Below are 16,090 nucleotides of genomic sequence, written 5' to 3'. Positions count from 1 at the left end.
GCTAATGGAATATTCATTCAGCATTTAGAAGCATAGACAACTTGGAACCCATTGTGTATCGTAGGAATCTTTTTCTGCCAAACATGCTAATAAAAGTAATAATTAGAAATGCAATTAACAGTTTATTTCTTTCCTTGGATTGCCATGGAAAAACAGTATTTAAAAATGCAAAAGTTGGACTGAATGTCCTACAATTTCAAAGAAATATTTACTGTCAATTCTAAATTTACCTTGCTGAATGGTGGTTTGTAATCCCACGTTGTTGCATTCAGCACAGCCCCAGATTTAGGATCATAGATCATCTTCTCCATCAGCCAATATCCCATGCCCATGATAAAAGCACCTTCGACTTGACCAACATCAACATCAGGGTTCATGCTGCAAGTGACAAACAAGGAAAATTATGAAAACTGATTTTTTTTTACCCGTTCACTTAACTCACTGCTTTTACAAGTGTAAATTGCTGCAATAAATAAAATATCGTTTGTGCTTTTAAAGCAAATAGTACATGAGGATCAATGTGGACCATCACCTCTTGCTTTTATTTCAAATCACACAGTATAAGTGGTGATTGTCGTAATTGTTCCATTTCTGGTGATTTTAAATGGAATCAGTGTTCAGCAGTTAAAACCAAATTTTCAAACAACTATCCAAAGGGAAAATTCTATCTAACTGATGGCTATAGTTGGCAGCAGGAATGATTCCAGAATTTATCCATCTTTGACCTAGATGTAATAGTTTACCAGGATTGTTTATAAATCCACAAAACAGCTTACTGTCTCACATTTTATATGAACCCAGGAACACTTCTTCCCCCCCCCCCCCCCACCCCAACTCCCACTCCCCAAAGTAAGTCAATTAATTATTTTTGGTGAAAGATGAAACAACTTTCTGTGAAATATGAAGTTGAAGTGACAAGATGCCATTGTTGGATTGAAGTTGCACCAGACAAGCAAGGGTTGCAGAACTAACAACTGGAAGCCTAATATTGCAATTTCAATGCTGTTGCTCTGCTCACATCCCAGGAGCTCTTCATCAATGGCTACTATCATAATTTGTGTGATGATATAGCTATTGTTCACAGAATGCTACAGCCATTCAGCCCCTCTAGTCCCACTGACCTGCTCCTATTCCCTAACCTTCCAGGCCTATCCTATCGACGCACCTATCCAATTTATTCTGAAAACACACAATCGAGCCCTCATTCACCACATCAGATGGCAGCTCATTCCACACTCCCACCTCTGTCTGAGTGAAGAACTTACACCTAATGTCCCCCTAAAGCTTTCCCCCTTCAGTTTAAAATTATGACCTCTTGTATTTACCTCCCTCAATCTAAGTGGAAAAATTCTTTTCCCATCTTGTAAACCTCTATCATATCTCCACTCATTCTTCTTTGGTTCAAGGAATTAAAGTTCTAACCTGTTTAATCTTTCTCTGTAACTCAATTCCTGAAAACCTGGCAACATCCTAGTAAATCCACTCTGCACTCTTTCAATCTTATTGATATCCTTCCTGTAATTAGGTGCTCAGAACTGCACACAATATTCCAAATTTGGCCTTACCAATGTCTTAAACAACTTCAACATAACATCCCAACTCTTATGCTCAATACTGTAATTTATAAAGGCTAAGATACCAAAAGCTTTCTTTACAACCTTGTCCACATTCGACACCACCTTGAAGAATAATGTATTTGTATTCCCTGCTTCTCTGCACATCTCAGTGCCCTATCATTAACTATATATCTCCTTTAGTTTGCCCTTCCAAAATGCATCACCTCACACTTGTCTGCATTAAACGCCATCTCCATTAAACACCATGTCTCCAGTCACATACCACCCTCTTTCTTCTCCCACACAGTCAATTTCAAATCCAGTTTACAACCTCTCCTTGAATACTGAATGTCTAAACCCTTTGAACTAACCTCCCATGTGGGTCCTTGTCAAAGGGTATACTAAAGTCCATGCAGACAACATCCACAACCCTTCCCTCAACTACCTTCCTATATACTGTCCTTCAGAACTCCTTCCAATAATTTACCCACCCTTGAAGTCAGGCTCACTTGTCTATAATTACCTAGTTTATTTTTGGAGCCCTTTTTAAACAATTGGACAACATGAGCAACCTTCTGTCACCTCACCCATGGCCAAGGACATTTTAAATATGTCAGCCAGGGCCCTTGAGATTTTTGCGCTAGTCTCCCTCAAGGTCTGAGGGAATATCATATCTGGCCCAGGTGATTTATGTACCTTTATTTGCTGTAAGGCAGCATGCACTTTTTCCTCCTTAATCTCCAACTGTTCCATGACTCTTCTGTTTGTTTCCCTTCCTTCCTTATACACTATGCCAGTTTCCTGAGTAAATACTGATGCAAAAAACTGTTTAAGATCTCCTCCCAATGCATGAGGCTCCACACATCGTTGACCACTCTGATCTTCTAGGGGACCAATTTTGTTCCTTACTATCCTTTTACTCTTAATATACTTATAGAACCCCTTCAGATTTACCTTCATATTATCTGTCAGAGCAACCTCATGTCTTCTTTTTGCTTCCTGATTTCTTTCTTGAGTATTTTCTTGCTTTTTTCGTACTCTTCAAGTGCCTCATTAGCTCCTTGTTGCCTATACTTGCAAAACATCTCCCTCTTTTTCTTAACCAACTCGCCAATATCCCTTGTAAATCAGGTTCCCTCTGCCTGGTAACTTTGCCTTCAATTCTAACAGGAACATGCAAACTCTCAAGATTTCGTCCTTAAGGCCATCCACTTACCCATCACAAACTTGCCATAAAACAACATATCCCAATCCACTCTTCCTAGATCCTTTCTTATTTTCACAAAATTTGCCTTCCTCCAATTTATAATCCCAACATGAGGACCAGACTTATCCTTTTCCATAAATAACTTGATGCTAATGACATTATGGTCACTGGGCCCAAAATATTCACCTACACATACATCTGTCACCTGACCTGTCTTGTTCCCTAATAGTAGTCAGGTTCTGCATCCCCTCTCATTGGTACCTCTATGTATTGATTAGAAAACTTTCCTGAACTCATTTCACAAACACCAAGACATCCAGCCCTTTTACTGTATGAAAGATCCAGTCAGTATTTGGGAAGTTAAAATCTCCCACTATCAAATCATTCTGCTTCTTACATCAGTCTGCTATCTCTCTACAGATTTGCTCCTCCAATTTGTCCAGTCTATAATACAACCCTATTAGTGTGGTCACAGCTTTCCGGTTCCTTGGCTCCACCCATATGGCCTCTGTAGACAAATCCTCCTGGGTGCCCTGACTTCACACAACTAAGATAATTTCCTTCACTCCTTTCCCTTTCATCCTTCCTCCTCTATTATGTCTGAAGCAACAGAAGCCCGGAACAACAGTCTTGCCCATCCTGCAACTAAGTCTCACTAATAGAAACAATATCATAATCCATGCCCTAACTTTGTCAGCCTTTCTAACAATACACCTTGCATTAAAATAAACACATTTGAGAAAATTTCTATCATATACAAAGTTATGATTTCTGTCTATTCATGCATGACCTTTATCCTCATCTCTTCTCTAACATATTGGTTCCCCTCCCCCTGCAAATCTAGTTTAAACTCATCATGACAAGGCTAATAAACCTACCCGCAAGGATATTAATCCCCTTCTAGTTCACATGCAATCTGTCCTGTCAGTAGAGATCCCACCTCCCCTGGAACACAGCCCACTGATTTAGAAACCTGAAACTCTCACTCTTGCATCATGTCTCCAGCCACATGTTAAGCTGCCTTATCCTCCTAATCTTAATCTCTCAAGCACGTGGTGTGGGAAGCAATCCTGAGATCACTACCCTGGAGGACTTCTTCTTCTTCAACTTAGTGCCTAACTCCCTGCCCTCTACTTGCAGGACCTCCTCACCCTTTCTACTTATGTCATTGGTCCCTACATGGTCTACAACATCTGGCTGATCACCCTCCCACCCAAGAATGTCATGAACTCGATCTGAGATTTCCCGTACCCTGGCACCAGAGAGGCAACATACCTATCCAGGATTCCTGATCTCCTCCATAAAACCTCTCATCTGCCTTTCTAACTATTGAATCCCCTTTCACGACAGCCCGACTCTTTATTCCCCCTTCCCTTCTTAGCCACAGCACCAGAGACCTGATTGCCATGGGTTGTACCTGGTAGGTCAGCCCCCTTAACACTATTCAAAACGCCATATTTGTTTTTCATGGGGACTCCCACCGGGGTGGGGGGGGCTGCTTTACCTGCCTGCTCCCTCTCCTAACTATAACTCAACTACACCCTCTACCTATTTCCTAGGTGTAATAGTGTCCCTATATCTCCTATCTATCACACACCCTCTGCATCCCGAATGCTCCGGAGTTTGTCTACTGCCTGCTCCAAACCCTCAAAATGGCATTAGCTGGATGCACATCTCACATTGGTAGTCATCAGGGAAACTAATGATTTCCCTAATAATCCACATCATGGAGCATTCCACTGCTCTGGGCTCCATTCACACACTTGATCTCTCTACCCCGCTCTCTCTACGCAGAGCACAAAACTGATGAAAAAATACTGGTAAAGAAATGAAGAATAAAATAAGCACTATTTGTGAGAATGCTCCTTGAGAGAATTTCTCAAGAAATAAATTAAACTATACTATCATGGCTACTTTGTGCTGGGTAGGGCCAGTTGAACGATCCCAAATGCAGTGGATGAAAGCAAGGCAACCAAAGTGTCAGGAAGGCGAGCTATCTGATGGTGTGGGATTTACAGATAGATCTACACTGTGCTTTCAGTAAAGCAAGGAGGTGGAACTTCTTTTAAATTTAGTTTTAGAGATGTATGCACTACTGGCATGAGCAAATGTTATTGTTTATTCTTAACTGATCTTTGAGTGTGCCTTCTGGTGGAAAATATTTTCATAATCGAGTTAAGATTTCCATAATTTGGAGCTCATTGCAATGAGGACCAGTGACACCTTTCTGAGGATATCGTTCATTTTTAGAGAACCTGCAGATATTTAAATTAGACATACAGCACTGTACAGGCCAATTCAGACTTGAGTCAGTACCACCCAAATTACACCCCATTACCCTACACCCAGGTACATTTTTGATGGGTGGGAGGAAACCAGAGCCCCCGGAGAAAACCCACCCAGACTCGGGGAGAACATACAACTCCTCACAGACAGCACAGGGTCTGGTCCCGATTGCTAGCGTTATAAAGGTGTTGTGCTATTTGCTACACCAACTGTGCCACTCAGTGGTATTGATGTTGGTATTCCCATGCAGCTGCTTTCTTCATTATTCTTCTTGGAAGAGGTTAGGGATTTTTAATGTTGCTCTTGCAAATATATGAGGAAATAAGGTTACTGAAGCAGCAGATCAATATTTTTGAGATAGGGGAGCAGGAATTCAGGTGTTACCAAGAAAATAAGATTCCAGGGAAAGGAAATAGAGATTTACTACACAACATCTTTTAAATCTTCATCTGCTAATTTTAAAAAAACAGTTCCTTTATGCACTTGGATCTGCGTTAGACAATTAGAGAACAAGAATAATCATCTTATCTGAACTTTATCAGAGAATGGCCATGCCTCTAATATTATCATTATAGTCCATCGTCTGCAATTGCCACTTTTGTTTCCTACCTTTCACCACAATCAAAAAGAATGTCAACTTGGTTGATCTGGTTCTCTCCAGTGAGAATGTCAACCTCAGCCTCTGCCACCGTCACCCCATATGAGTTGTACTGGGGAGCATCTTCGGGCTGTGAGTCAGGCCAGACCCTGTACAAATAATACAAAGCCACAATTTTAGAGAATTATTAATTAATGCACGACACCTTTTCAATATATACAATGCAGATTGCATGCATTTTCTGACTAAAATGTGGTGAAAATAAGAAATATTTCTGCTTTTGATTAAAAAAAGTTGAAATATTTTGAATTATCTTGTGAAAAAAATATAGGACACATTTTGGACACAGACGCAAACCACATGCAGACACCACTAGCCTTTGTCTAATGATTTACTTCATTGAATGGAATGTTTATGAAGGATGGATTGGAACCAATCTGGAGCAAATATGGGGAGAAAGTGGTCATATGAACAGAATCATTCCTACACAGTGTCTACATCTCTGACATGCCATTGTGGGGAAGCCAGATTCTTCCTATAGGGGGTGAAACACAGAAGTCTGCAGCTCCTGTCACTGTAGTAAAAACATGGAGGAACTCAGCAGGTCTTGCAGTATCCATAGGAGATAAAGATATATTACCAATGTTTCAGGCCTGAGCCCTTCTCATTCATCTTACCCTCTCATATATTTGATACAATATGTTTGAATTCTACTGAATTGAACTTCACTGTTCCTACAATTAGTCTTCAAGGCGCAAAATGTAAAAAAAAAAGCAGGCAGGTATCTGAATAAAGACGGGGAGAGAAAGGGGGAGGAATGGAAGGGGGAGGTGACCAGACCAACAAACAAACAGTGTTAATTGGATATAATAAAAGGAAAGGTGACAATTGATTTTGGATCTGTGAAAGGAATCAGAGAAAAGGGAAGAAAGAGAGAGAAAACCAGAGGAAAGGAGACAAGGGGAATGAAGATGGGGCGAGGGTAGGTTTCTTAATGGCAGCCACAGAAGTCAATGTTAATGCCATCCAGTTGGAGGGTTCGCAGATGAAAGAGGAGATGTTCTTCCTCCAATTTGCAGATGGTCTCAGTCTTCCTACAGGGAGCAGACGCATTGGAGGCAGAGAGCCATGCAGCTTTTATTTCATAATTTCCACTTTAAAATACATCAGGTATTATAACTTGAGCACTGAGAATATACAGAAAGACAAGTAAGTGTGCTTGGTGCCAGGAGAAAGCCTCAACAAATGACCATCAACTTTCTGAAAAATATTAATTATGGAGAATATTTTTTATTAATTCATTTTATTAATTATTATTTAATATGTTTAACCTTTAGCTTAATAACATAACAAGTAATTGCTGTTCCACAACCAGTACATTGTTATTTATAAAAGTAATTAGCAGCTTGAAGACAATCAGTTAGAAGTGGCTGCATGTAGGAGAGGAACTAAAGAATATTTGCATAGTTGCCACTTCAGGGTATTTCAGCATTTTAAAAAAATTAGTATTTTAAGGTGAGTCTCATTGTTTGTAAATGTAAGAACAAGGGAGTCAATTTACGTAGAGCAAATTCACATAGCTTAGCACTGTGACAATGTCACTATAATCTCTTTTCTAGGTTAGTTCTTCTTTGATCTTGAGTTTCTTTACTAACTCTGGAAATAGTAGATCAGAACTATACTTAACCTTTCAATGACACTTTCCTTTTCAATAATATGGCACTACCTCTACTGGCTTGATGGAATCGAATAGAATAGAATCTCAAGCCTTCAGAATAGATTTGAATGTTCAACCTTTCAAAGACAGATTGGAATCGTACCAACCGAGCTGCAGATATTTTATTTCTAGTCAATTAAGTTTGCTCTTGCATGTCCAAGAAATATTCTACACAACAAATTTTATATGATCAACAAAGACTTAAAAAAAAATTAAAAAAAAGATTAACCTAATTTCACAAGTACCACAGGCAATATCCAAGCATTAGCCCCCAGATTTTGGAAACTTTGCAGTCAGATTGAAAAAGCTCCAGTCTGACACCCTTGCAAGCTGATCGGTGCTGGACCATTGAATACGTTCTGGATCGTCTTCCTATGAGCTGGAGAGTACAAATACTCCCCAGGAGACAAAAGGGTTCCATAAACTGGCCATAACCCAGAGTTTCTGTAACTAGGAAATGTTGACAACTGAGATGGCTAAAGTTGCACTGGTAGTTTAATTGGCTTCAGATTAGTACAGTTCTTAGCTAACTAGGTTTTAGTTAGAAATAATAAATTATTATTGATCTGTACTTAAGATTCAAATGTTCAAGCACAGGATCTGCTGACCACAGAATGCCAGACTATCTATATTTTCTTAGCTTTATTTTTAAACTCTTAAAGCAAAGGTGAAGCTCAAACTGAATGCACTAACGCTATTCAAGGAGGTTCAATCTAATAACTTACCAGTCCTGCACAGTCAAATTCACCTTGGCTTGATAACAAGCTGCTACTAGATTCTTCCAGGATGTACCCGGTGGTAGTTTATCCTTCACTGGTTTCATTCTCTCCCTCAAAATCTCACAACAATGTTGCACACCCTGCATAGAAATAATATTACACATTGAGTCAGATCAAAAAAGAGATGACATACATGACCCAACATTTCACCCCAAAATCCTCCAAGAACATACATGACCAATTCCATGATTAAAAGAGAATGACCTTTTCTCATTAACATTTGTTTACAAATGCACATGGCAATAGCCAGCATGTATAGGGAAAGATATGTACTAATTCCTGAATTTACGTTATTTCCATAAGACCATCAATGGTATAAAATGTCCTCAAAATCATTGTCCTCTCACTCAAAGCAAAAGAAACCAACACAGAATTCACAGCAATAGTAACAGGGCATTTACCCCAATCTGGATATAGCACATACTTTCATTCATTTATTCCCACAAGTACTTGTCTAATTTCACCTTAGGATCTTATGTACATTATATTTTGTTATGACATAGCCTAATTGCAATTTGGCTCAACAAATTTAAGCCTATTCTCAGAACAAGCCTATCAACCTCATTTATTTCCACATAACCCAGTCTTTCTCATGTTCATCAATCCCTTTTGTTCTCCTGCCACTTAATGACATGATGCACAATTTACAGTGGCCATTAAAACTATCTGAAAGTCTTTGGAATGGGGGAGGTAACAGGAGCGTCCAGGGGCAAACCATTTTGGGTGACAGGTGGACACTGTGGAGACAGCATCGGAGGTCAGGATTGACCTGGAGTTGCTGGAGCTACTTGCTACACCACTTGTGCTGTTTGTATAACTTCTGATGTTTTAACCACACTGAGTAAAAAAGAGGCTTCTGAATTTTATACTAAATTTATTAGTAATAATCTTGCATTCGAAAAATATTTTGGAGCAAGAACAGGTCAACTTCTTAATAAGCCCATAATTCTTTCTGTGAATGGACATCTTGGTTGGCATGGTCAAGTTCAGCCAATGGGCATTTCTATGTTGAGGTTACCTAACAGACGTGTAAAAGATCATGAGGGGCAGAGATAAAATTCTTTTCTCTTGACAGGGGTACCAAAAGCAAAAGGGGGTGGATTTAAAATGCAAGGCATGGAGGATGTGATTCCAATGTAGGTAAGGGGGATTAGCGGAGTTAGGCAAAAATGTTGGCATGGATGTGATGGGCCAAAAGACCTGTTACTGTGTTCACGACCGTGATTCCAATATTCCATGAGTTTAGAGTCAAAAAGGTATGACAGCAATGAATTGGAACAAACTACATCCCACTACAGTACTCTGTACGTAAGCAGAGAAACCTTTTTCTCCATTTGTTGAGGGAAAAAGTAGTTAACGTCTGTCACAATCCCACTTTCAATATTTTCACCAAGATAACATTTATCAATCATCACCACTGGTAGGAACTCAACCAGAAATAATTTAAACTGTAATCTTTGTTTGCACATTGACATTTAAACAGATAATATTTATGTACAGTTATAAGTAACACAAATACCTTACCATACAGTTAAGCTCACTGGCTATGCTTCCACCAGTGGCACCAGAGTTCGGACTGCTATTAGTTGTGGTAGGTTTTATGGAAACATAATCGACTGAAATTCCCAACATGTAGGCACATACTTGAGCAACCTGATTTACAACAGAAGATGAAATCAAACACCTATTTTAACATAAAAACAATCAAATTATCTTAGTGAAATGGAATTGGTCTCTTTATTTTCAAAATTGGAAGCCTCACTTTAGTCCTGAAGAAGTTCAGTCTCATCTACCTGCAGCATTTTCTCCTTCCCTAAGTTGCTGAATGCGCATTTGCTTTACATTCAGAACTGTGCTCACTACAATTCAACATTTGGACTGTTTTAACTTATGTTTCACTCGTGTGATGAACGGAGAAGTCCCCAACTAGACTTACACATGTTCTAGATTTATTACTCTTTTCTCAACCCTTCACTTCCAACCAAATATGACTGCCCTGTTTTTGTTCGGTTCTCTCCGATCCAATCATGGGCACAGCTACAAAACATGGTTTTCATTCCCATCTTCTAAAGAATAAAATGACATTCATCTCTGGGTCGGCATGGTCAGCATAGCGGTTAGTGAACCAGCGATCAGGACCGGGGTACGAATCCCATGCTGTTTGTAAGGAGTTTGTATATTCTCCCTGTGTCTGCATGGGTTTTCCCTAGGGGCTCTGGTTTCCTTCCACCCTTCAAAAAAATTGTAGGTCAACTAGGAGAAATTGGGCAGCAGAAGCTCGTGGGCCAAAGGGCCTGTTACTGTGGTGTATGTCTAAATTTAAACATTTAAATCTTCATTTATTTTGTCTCTTCCACATCCTGAGCAGTAAGTTCATCAGACTGAAGTAAATCCAAAGATCTTGGCAAAGATCACTGCAAGCAAGATTGAGGAACTGCACATTCTTCATTGCCTTTTAATACCCTCTGAAGAAGATTCAGGGCTAAAACTTTGGTCTCTCCCATGTGAACTGAGACCAAACCCAGTAATTATGAACCAAGAATGTTACCACTAAGCCTGTTGCAATAACTTCCTGAGCAGGCCATATTCTCAAGTCCATTTGCAGGTGCCGCATGGTTCGTGTAATGAATCCGTAACCTTCTGACTCAAAGATAGGAGTGCATGGTCACCAACTCTCTTTCTTTACATTGTGACAAGTTGTATGGTGATTTAGTGATTTCCAATCAATTTAAATGAACAAGCCTATCTTTCCTTATGTTTATCCATCCAAAATGTTTCTCATTTATCTTACCCTCTCATATATTTGATACAAAATGTTTGAATTCGACTGAATTGAACTTCACTGTTCCTACAATTAGCCTTCAAGGCGCAAAATGTAAAAAAAAAGAGACTAAAATAAAAGGTGGAAAAATGCGAAAAATTGGCATGCAATGGTTAAGGGGTTCAAGAAATTAAAAAGAAGATAAAAACACAATGCTGGAGAAACTCAGCAGATCAATCTGTGTACTTCATGTAGCAATGATAAAGATACATAACAACATTTCAGGCTTGAACCTTTCGTCAAGGCTGAAATGTTATTTTTATCTTTATCTTTGCTATATAAAGCACTCTGTTTGACCTGCTGATTTTCTCCAGCATTGCATTTTTACTTCAGTCATGGTGTCTGTGGACTTTCATGTTTTACTCCAATGATCGAAGATAATACTGGCCCGTGGAGTAAACTGTGTGAAACAATGAATTATTCCACAAGTTCAGCATCCTACCTTGGTGTTCAGGCCTTGACCAGATTCAATTCCACCATGTGACACTATAACTGAACCATCACTGGCAAATATTGAAACAGTGCCTGAAATAAATCATTATTGTCAGGAAACACAAGATATACTTTTGAACAATAAAACTGTATGCCCCAATCAAATATATTGAAAATATTTTTCAAAATACAATTTAAAGGATTCTGCAGAGACAAGATAGACTGGCACTTCAGCCCATCTAGTCTGTTCCAAACGATTATTTTTGCCTAGACTAATCGACTTGCACCATAGCACATCATACTCCTCCTTACCTAGTACCCATTTAAATTTCTCTTAAATGTTGAAATCAAACCTGCATCCATCACTTCCACTGTCAGCTCTTTCCACACTCTCACCAACCTCGGAGTGAAGTTCTCCTGAATGTTCCCCTAAAACATTTAAACTTTCACCCTTAACTCATGTCCCCTTGATCTTTTCTCATTCAACTTCAGTGAAAAATACCTGCTTGCAATCTTTATCCGTCATAATTTTGTAAACCTCTATCAAATCTCCCTCATTCTCTGATGCTGTAGGTAAACATATTCTTAACCTAGTCAACATTTCCCTATAACTCAGTTCAAGAACCGGCAACATCCTTATAAATTCTCTCTGCACTTTTTTAATGTTATTGATCTCTTTCCTGTCGTTAGGTGACCAAAACTGCACATGATACTCACCAACATCTTATCCACCTTCAACATAACATCCCAACTCCTGTACGCAATACTTCGATGTATGATAATCAATATGCCAAAAGCTCTCTTTATGTCCCTACCTCCCTGTGATGCCACTTTGGAGAGTTGCTTGGGTTTTCCAAGTTTTAATAGGTCCATCAGTATGGATGGTTTATAAAATGTAGCTAGTGCAGGCAGGGACAACTACAACTTCTCATTCTGGATAAAAGAGTATTCCAAATGTGGGTAAAGGCAATTGACCATTACAAGAAAGAATAATTACATATTTGGCAAGCTTGTTCAAATTACTGGTAGATACAACCTTGGTCAAGTCAAATGCCAATTCTAAATATTCCAAGTTGAGTTAGAAGGACAATATCATGTTGCATGGGATTGCTGATTACAATAGACTGAAAAAAATTGTATATGATCTAGAACTGACATTTCATATTTTAGCCTATTTAGTAGGCCAATGAGATGACTATCCTGGGGTTGGTATAAGATTGTCTCTTAAGGCAATTAAGAGAATGCTGCTAATATTATGAGGTACTATAAACAATTCAGTTCAATGAGGTAATGGTATATGGCGAATAAAAGTTTTTATTTTCATTGGACAAAGGGTGTGTTAAGGATATGATGGGAGGAGAGAACCTCCACATAATTGCTATCACTAAAGCCAGAGTGTTGAGCAAACTAGAGGGCCTAAATGGAGATAAGACCCCTAGTCCTGATGGAATGTATCCAGGGGAATGAATGTATCCCAGGAATGTATCCCAGAGGAATGAATGTAATGGCAGAATTTAAAGTAGAGCAGTTGGTGGTAATTTCCAGAAATTGTCCGGACTCTTGGCAGGTTCTGGCAAATTGAAAGGCAACAAATGCCATGTAACTGTTCTAAAGAGGACGTCGACAAGAGGCAGGTAACTACAGGCCAGTTAGCTTAATGTCTGTAGTCGGGTAAATAGTTGAAGCTATCATTAAGAAATACTGAAACATCTGGATAGACATTGTTCCATCAGGCAGATGCAGCATTGATTCAGGAAAGGATGGCCATGTTTGTCAAATTTATCGGAATTCTTTGAGAATATTACAAGCATAGTGGATAGAAAGGAATAGGCAGATGTTGTATATTTGGATTTCCACAAGGTGTTCATTAACGATGCACGGAGTATTAGCATGGATACTAGTAGAAGGCAGAACGTTGAGATAAATGGGTGTTCCTCTGGCTACCATCAGTGGCGAGTGGAGTGCCACAGGGGTCATTGCTGAGCCCACAACTGTTCATTATATACAATGATTTGGAAGAAAGGACCAAGTGTAGCGTATGGACGTTGGAAGATGACGCTAAATTGAATGGAAAGGTAAAATGCGCAGATGATGGGAAGAGTACATAGTGAGGTATAAATAGGTCACATAAGTGGACAAGGGTCTGGCAGATGGAGTACAATGTTGGTAAATGTGTGGACATCCACTTTGGAAGGAAAAAATAGATTATTATTTAAATGCTGAAAGATTGAAGCATGATTTTGTGCAGAGGAACTTGGGGATGAATTGCAAAATGCTAGTTTGCTGGTGCGACAGGTTATCAAGAAAGCAAACGAAATGTTGACCTTCTTTGCTAGAGGGAATGAATTTAACAGCAGGGAGGTTCTTCTCCAATTGTACAGGATACTGGTAAGGGTGCACCTGGAATAATGTGTGCAGTTCTGGTCTCTTTACTTGAGAAAGGATACTCTGGCTTTGAAGCCAGTGCTGAAAAGGTTCACTAATTTGATTCTGCAGATAAAGGAGTTAGCCTGGAAGAGACTGAGTCACCCAGGACTATATTCTCTGGAATTGAGAAGAATGAGAGCGGATGTTAAGAAAATATATAATCTTGAAAGAAATAGATAAAGAGACAGAAATGTTGCTTTCACAGGAAGGTGAGACCAGAACTAGGGGACAGACATAGCATCAAAATTTGGGGGGGGGGGAGCGGAGTAGATTTAGGTCAGAGATGAAGAGAAGTGAATCTGTGGAATTTTCTGCCCAAGGAAGTATTGAGGCTGCCTCATTAAGTAGTTTTGAAGACAGGGTTTGATAAATATTTGCATAGTAGAACTATTAAGCATTATGGGGAAAAAGCAGGTAGGTTGAGCTGAATCCAAGGCCAGATCAGCCATGATCCTGTTGAAGGGCGAAGCAGGCTCGATGGGCAAGCTCCTGTTCCTATTTTTTAATGTTCTTATGTAGATGGTGCAAGGTTGCCAATCCTGATTTATCTTTTGTGGACAATGAAGGGATTTAAACATCTGCCAAAGACAACATGCTGCCTGACTTCACTGAAAGTAAATCAGGCCATTGACCCATTGCCGTTTCCTGCCTTGCAGGAAGGCTGCAATCATCGTCATTCTCAGTCCCAACAATATAGTGTACCTTGAGTAACCTCACTCACAGTCTGTTAGAATTGTGGATAGATTGTCTTCTATGGGGAGGTTGGGATGATGATTTTGTGTCTGAAGTGTAGAAGAGTGTGAAAGAATTTCATTAAAATCCATACTATCTAGGAGTTTTGTTAAAATTGACAAAGAGAAAATGTATCTACCTGTGAAGGAATCGAGAACTAGCATCACTGTTTAAAAATAAGGCAACATCGTTTTGAAGGAGAGTTGAAGCATTTTTTCCTGCAATTTTTGAGTATTTGGCATTCTCTTCCACAAGAGGGTAGCAGAGCCTTTGAATAATTTTCAAAGCAGAGATAGGTAGATTCCTTTTAAGGAAGGGAAGGAAAGGTTCTTGAAGATGTAAGATGTATGGGGGGGGTGGTGAGGGGAAAGAGGGAGGGTGATAGGTATTGAGATGGCAAATATATCAGGCATGATCTTATGGACCATGAGCTCATGGACCAAAGCAGGTACAGCTTTCTGGTCGGCCAACAAATTAACTGGTTAAAGATGAGCAAAAAAATACTATGGCGTTTTTACAGTACATTTGTGTATTAAAAGATAAGCATATTTTGTTATGTGTGGATTTGCCAAATCCTGTTGGTGTCGTGTGTATTGACAAAATGGGCCATATTTAGATATTCAACTAGAAGAATTCTCTCATCTAATACCAAAGCTTATTAAAGTTCACTAAAATGGTGCATTCCACTTACTATTATAGAGCAAACATTTTTGTCAGTTTACTGCTAAATGACCCAGCAATAAGTGGGTGTTATGCTGTGAATTAGATCGAATTGCTGGCATTGTACAACAGGCCGAATTTGACTCACTGTTGTAACTATGTTTAAGCTAAACTGAAATGTAAGACTTGTAAGTGAAGATGCGTTAAACCTTTTATTAACTTAGTTTCGACAATCCCACTACCTAGCTTGATCAATGCAATTCATGTTCGTCATGCCAAAGGCAATCGTCAAATGCAATAAAAGTGATAACTTCACTAAGAAACCCAACATATGGAATCATTTAAAACAGTGATCTCAACATGTGCGCAAAAGTGAAAACACTCCATATTCCTACAGAGAATAATAAAGCGATTATATTTCCATGTTCAGGAAATCCTCTTCTGATTTCAATTGTACTCTTAACCAGTTATGCCAGCACAGGATTTTTTGAAGACTCACAGAGGAAACATCCCCAGCTCCAGTACAGGCTGTATTTAAGAGGAACCGCTGCCAGTCCTTTCTTCTTCCACAGATTGTCTGCGTTAAACTTCTGAATTGCTTGCATGCGTTTTGCCACATCCACTTTTGTTAACTGATCTGTCCAGATTGAAACCAACAAAAAAGATTAATGCTTCAATGCACTGGAGGTGCAATTGAAAAAGCTGTGTTGTTTCCAGGTCTCCCAAGTGTACTTCTGCATACAATTGCCAATTTGAAGTAAATATTTTTTTTAATGATATTTTGTGTATTCAACAGTACGTGGGATAGAAACAAACATAAAAATCTGATGATCTGTGAACAGTGCTTGCAAATAGTTGAACAGTATGCTATGCAC

General features: G+C 39.2%; 1 protein-coding gene across 2 annotated transcripts in view; it reads right to left on the bottom strand.

Moving 5' to 3' along the window:
* Window positions 1-16,090, bottom strand: part of LOC138762909 (xanthine dehydrogenase/oxidase-like) — a 223,412-nt gene that overhangs the window by 27,915 nt on the left and 179,407 nt on the right. For both annotated transcript variants that reach the window (XM_069936426.1, XM_069936420.1), the window contains 6 exons: window positions 15,715-15,852; window positions 11,407-11,489; window positions 9,668-9,796; window positions 8,090-8,223; window positions 5,659-5,796; window positions 231-378 (listed from right to left, as the gene is read on the bottom strand). In XM_069936426.1, the coding sequence (XP_069792527.1) occupies window positions 231-378; window positions 5,659-5,796; window positions 8,090-8,223; window positions 9,668-9,796; window positions 11,407-11,489; window positions 15,715-15,852 (770 nt within the window). The remainder of the gene's footprint in view (window positions 1-230; window positions 379-5,658; window positions 5,797-8,089; window positions 8,224-9,667; window positions 9,797-11,406; window positions 11,490-15,714; window positions 15,853-16,090) is intronic.

This window comes from Narcine bancroftii, chromosome 1, assembly GCF_036971445.1.
Source record: "Narcine bancroftii isolate sNarBan1 chromosome 1, sNarBan1.hap1, whole genome shotgun sequence".
In the NCBI taxonomy this organism is placed as follows: domain Eukaryota; kingdom Metazoa; phylum Chordata; class Chondrichthyes; order Torpediniformes; family Narcinidae; genus Narcine; species Narcine bancroftii.
Note: the sequence above shows the minus strand (reverse complement) of the source record. Positions and strands in the feature narration are given on the sequence as shown.